Source organism: Oxyura jamaicensis, chromosome 7 (genome assembly GCF_011077185.1).
Source record: "Oxyura jamaicensis isolate SHBP4307 breed ruddy duck chromosome 7, BPBGC_Ojam_1.0, whole genome shotgun sequence".
NCBI classification, from domain to species: Eukaryota; Metazoa; Chordata; class Aves; order Anseriformes; family Anatidae; genus Oxyura; species Oxyura jamaicensis.
Window position 1 is genome coordinate 29,746,822 of NC_048899.1, and position 3,228 is coordinate 29,750,049.

General features: G+C 72.5%; 1 protein-coding gene across 1 annotated transcript in view; it reads right to left on the bottom strand.

The window, feature by feature from the left end:
* LOC118169577 (sterol 26-hydroxylase, mitochondrial) overlaps window positions 1-2,648 on the bottom strand; it is a 7,581-nt gene extending 4,933 nt beyond the window's left edge. The window contains exons 1-3 of the mRNA XM_035330946.1: window positions 2,578-2,648; window positions 2,133-2,155; window positions 164-172 (exon numbers count right to left, since the gene is read on the bottom strand). Of these exons, the coding sequence (XP_035186837.1) occupies window positions 164-172; window positions 2,133-2,155; window positions 2,578-2,648 (103 nt within the window). The remainder of the gene's footprint in view (window positions 1-163; window positions 173-2,132; window positions 2,156-2,577) is intronic.
* Between the last annotated feature and the right edge of the window lie 580 nt (window positions 2,649-3,228).

Here is a 3,228-nt window from a genome sequence, read left to right on the forward strand (position 1 = left end):
CGGGCCCGCCATGCTCCGTCGGCAGCGCACGGGACGGGGCGGTGCGGGGAGGCACCGGGGGCGGCGGGGGGGCGGCACCGGGGGAGGCGCGGGGGGCGGCGCGGGGGCGGCACCTGCACCGGGGAGCGGGCACCGGGAGCCGCTCGTGCGCGCCGGGAGCCGGGCAGCGGCACCGCGCCCCGGGGGCTGCACCGAGAGGTGCGCGCGTTATCGGGCCGCTACCGCACGGCCGGTACCGGGCAGGGCGCGCAGGCACCGGGCGCCGCGTAGTGCCGGCATCACGCACCGGGAACCGGCACCAGCAGCGCCGTGCAGCGGGTGCCACGCACCGGGTGCCAGGCGCCGTGTGCTGCGTTACCGGCACCGTGCCCCCGGTGTGGCACAGCAGGCACAGCGCCCCGGGCACCGTGTGGCGTGTGCTGGGTGCTGGCACCGGCACCGGGTGCTGCTCGCCGAGCACCGGCAGCGGGCACGGTGCCGGGTGCTGTGTGTGCTGGGTGCCACAGCCCGCGTCCTGCACGCCCCACAGTGGCACCAAGCTCACCGCTGGGCCTGGTGTTCAGGCTGGCTGTCCCCCTGTCCTGCCCTGTCCTTGTCCTGTCTGTCTTGACACCTTGCCCATCGTTCCCTGTCCTTGCCCGGTCCCAGTCACCATATCTCTCCTTGTTGCTGTTCCTGCCCCATTTTTCTCCCCACCTTTGTCCCTGCCCTTGTTGCCCCCCCCCCCCGCCCGCCCACAGCCCTGCATCTCCCACAGAGAAGGTGGCAGAGCCCCTGTGTGCCCCCCCTCCGGTCCCCTGAAATGTCCCTTGGTGCAGCCGTTTGGGAGGATCTGCCTGGAGGACCTGCTCCAGGCCACAGGGACAATGCCAAAGGCGCTGAGGCTGCCCTGGGCTGGCACTCATCCCTCCCCTGGGGCAGGGGTTGGGGGCTCAGGGAGGGCACAGCCACCCCACAAGGGGGCTGGATGGGGACACCCAGTGTGGCTGTGGCACCTTTCGGGGGGCGACTTTGCTTTGTCACCGCGGCAGTGGGAGCGCGGCACCAGCTCCTGCCAGCCCACGAGCTGTCGCTGCTGCGGCGGTGCCCAGGACACGTTCCCTCTGGCCAGCCTGGCACTGCCGCCAGGTTTGGGGGCGGTGGGCAGGGCTCTGCTCTGCCCGCAGCGGGGACCCGTGCCGTGCTGGGCCATCCCACTGCTGAGCATTGCCCGCCCGTATCAGGCGCTGGGGTCAAAGTCCTGGACAGGCACATCTTGTCCCCGGGGCAGGCGGGCAGACACCTGAGAGCCCCAGGCGGGCTGTGTCCCTGTCCCAGGCTGGGCTCCAGGTGCCCGACGTGCCCTGCAGCAGCGGGGCCGGGGCTGGGTGGCCCCGGGGGGCTGGAGGGGCGCTGGGCAGGGGCCCCGTGCGCCAGCGGACACCCGGCAGAGCCGGGGCGCACAAGTGTGAGCGCCTGCCGCCATCTCATGGCTGCGCGCAGCCAGCTCCGCAGCCTGTGCTGCCCAGCCTGGGCACACACCCCCAGCACCACGGGGGGGGTTCCAGCTCGGGCTGCGCCCCCCCAGGGCCCCGCCCGTCCCAGCCTGCCCCTCTCCCCCTTGCTGGAGAGTGCTTTTTGGCCCCCTTCTTTCCCTCGGGAAACGCCGGCCGGGGAACCCAGCCGCTGCGGCTGGCTGCTGGGGGGGGCGGGGGGGGGGGGGGGGGCAGAGCCCGGACACGTCCCGGTGGGGGGGTTGCTGGTGGGGCTGGGGGCTTCCCCGGGCTGGAAGCAGGCTGCTGAATCCAGAGCTCTGACACTATCCCTGCAGGGTATTCCTGCAGCTTGCCCAGCTCCAGGGGTCCCTGCAGAGCTGTTGTCCTGCAAGCCGGGGGGCTCGGGTGCTGGGCACCCCGAAGGAGGTCTTGGGGCTCGGGTGCTCCCCCTCCCACAGCGGGGAGCGGCTGAGGGTGGGCTCACGGGGAACGGCCCCCGCGGGACCCCAAAGGGCAGGGTGCGACCTCGTGGGGTCTGACACAGCCCCTGTCCCCCCTCCGGCCCAGCCGAGGGGGACCCCCGTGCTCGGCTCCTTCTCGCCGCAGCCGCTAGGCTGTGCTCCCGCCTCTCCCACCGCGGGGAGCCGCCGGGGACCGGCAGCGCCGCCGAGCCCCGTGCCCTGCCCGCCGCAGGATGCGGCCCCGCAGCCCGGCGGGGTCCCCGCTGAGCCCCGAGCAGCCCTGGGTGGCTGCACCCAAGGGTGCTCCCCCAGCTCCCCCGCTCCAGCCCGGTATTCCTCCCGGTCTCCCAGCCCCGGGGGCCGGTGGCAGGGGGGGCGCACGGGTGAGTCACCCGGGGGGAGCAGGCGGCGGTGACAGCGGGAGGCCCGAGGCCACGGGGATGGCTGCCAGGGCTGCGGGGGCTGTGGGGGAGGCCGTGCGGGAAGGAGGGGGCCGGGTGAGTCAGGCTGCCCCGTCGGCGGCCTGGCGGGGACTTCCAAAAGGAAGTGGCTGGGCCATGACACATCCCCAGCCGGAGGGTGCCGCAGGGGTCCTGGGGCTTTCAGCTCCAGGGACAGCTCATCGGCTGCTGCACGGGGACCTCGTCTCGCTGGGGTGGGCAGGGGGCTGCAGCGGGGGCCGTGGCGGTGCAGGAGGTGGTGGGGAAGTCATCGCGGGGTGTCCCTGCACCGGGGATCGATCCTGGTAGGCAGGGCAGAGGGAGGAGAGCGAACGCTGTGTTCATCTGTGGGGACAGAGAGATGGGGGTGGCCATGGGCCATCCTTCCCCACGCTGGGTGGGACCTGTGGGTGCAGGGACAGGCACCGTGGGACCCCTGCCCCGCTCTGTCCCCCTGCAAGGATCTCTTGACCCACCCACCAGCTGCTGCTCGCAACGCGGTGGGTCCTGGCCGCCGGGACAGAGGGACAGAGCTTCCTTACGTGACTTGCGCAGAGTCACCCAGGAGCTGGAAACTTTTCCCAGGACTTCATCCGCTTCACCCCCTTTTGCTGCCCCAGAGCTGGGAGCGGGCTGTCCCTCGGGAGGGCATCCCCTGACTCACCCCTAGGAAAGCCCAGGCTGTGAGAAGGCTGCGCCTGGGGTCCCCGGGACCATAACTGCTCTGCTGTCACGCCAGCTGTGCATCACCACGCTGTCACCAACTGAGTCACGGGCTGTGCCGGGGTCAGCGGGGCTGCACAGCTGGCCGGGGGGACACAGGGAGATCCGGGACGACAGGGACATTTCCCA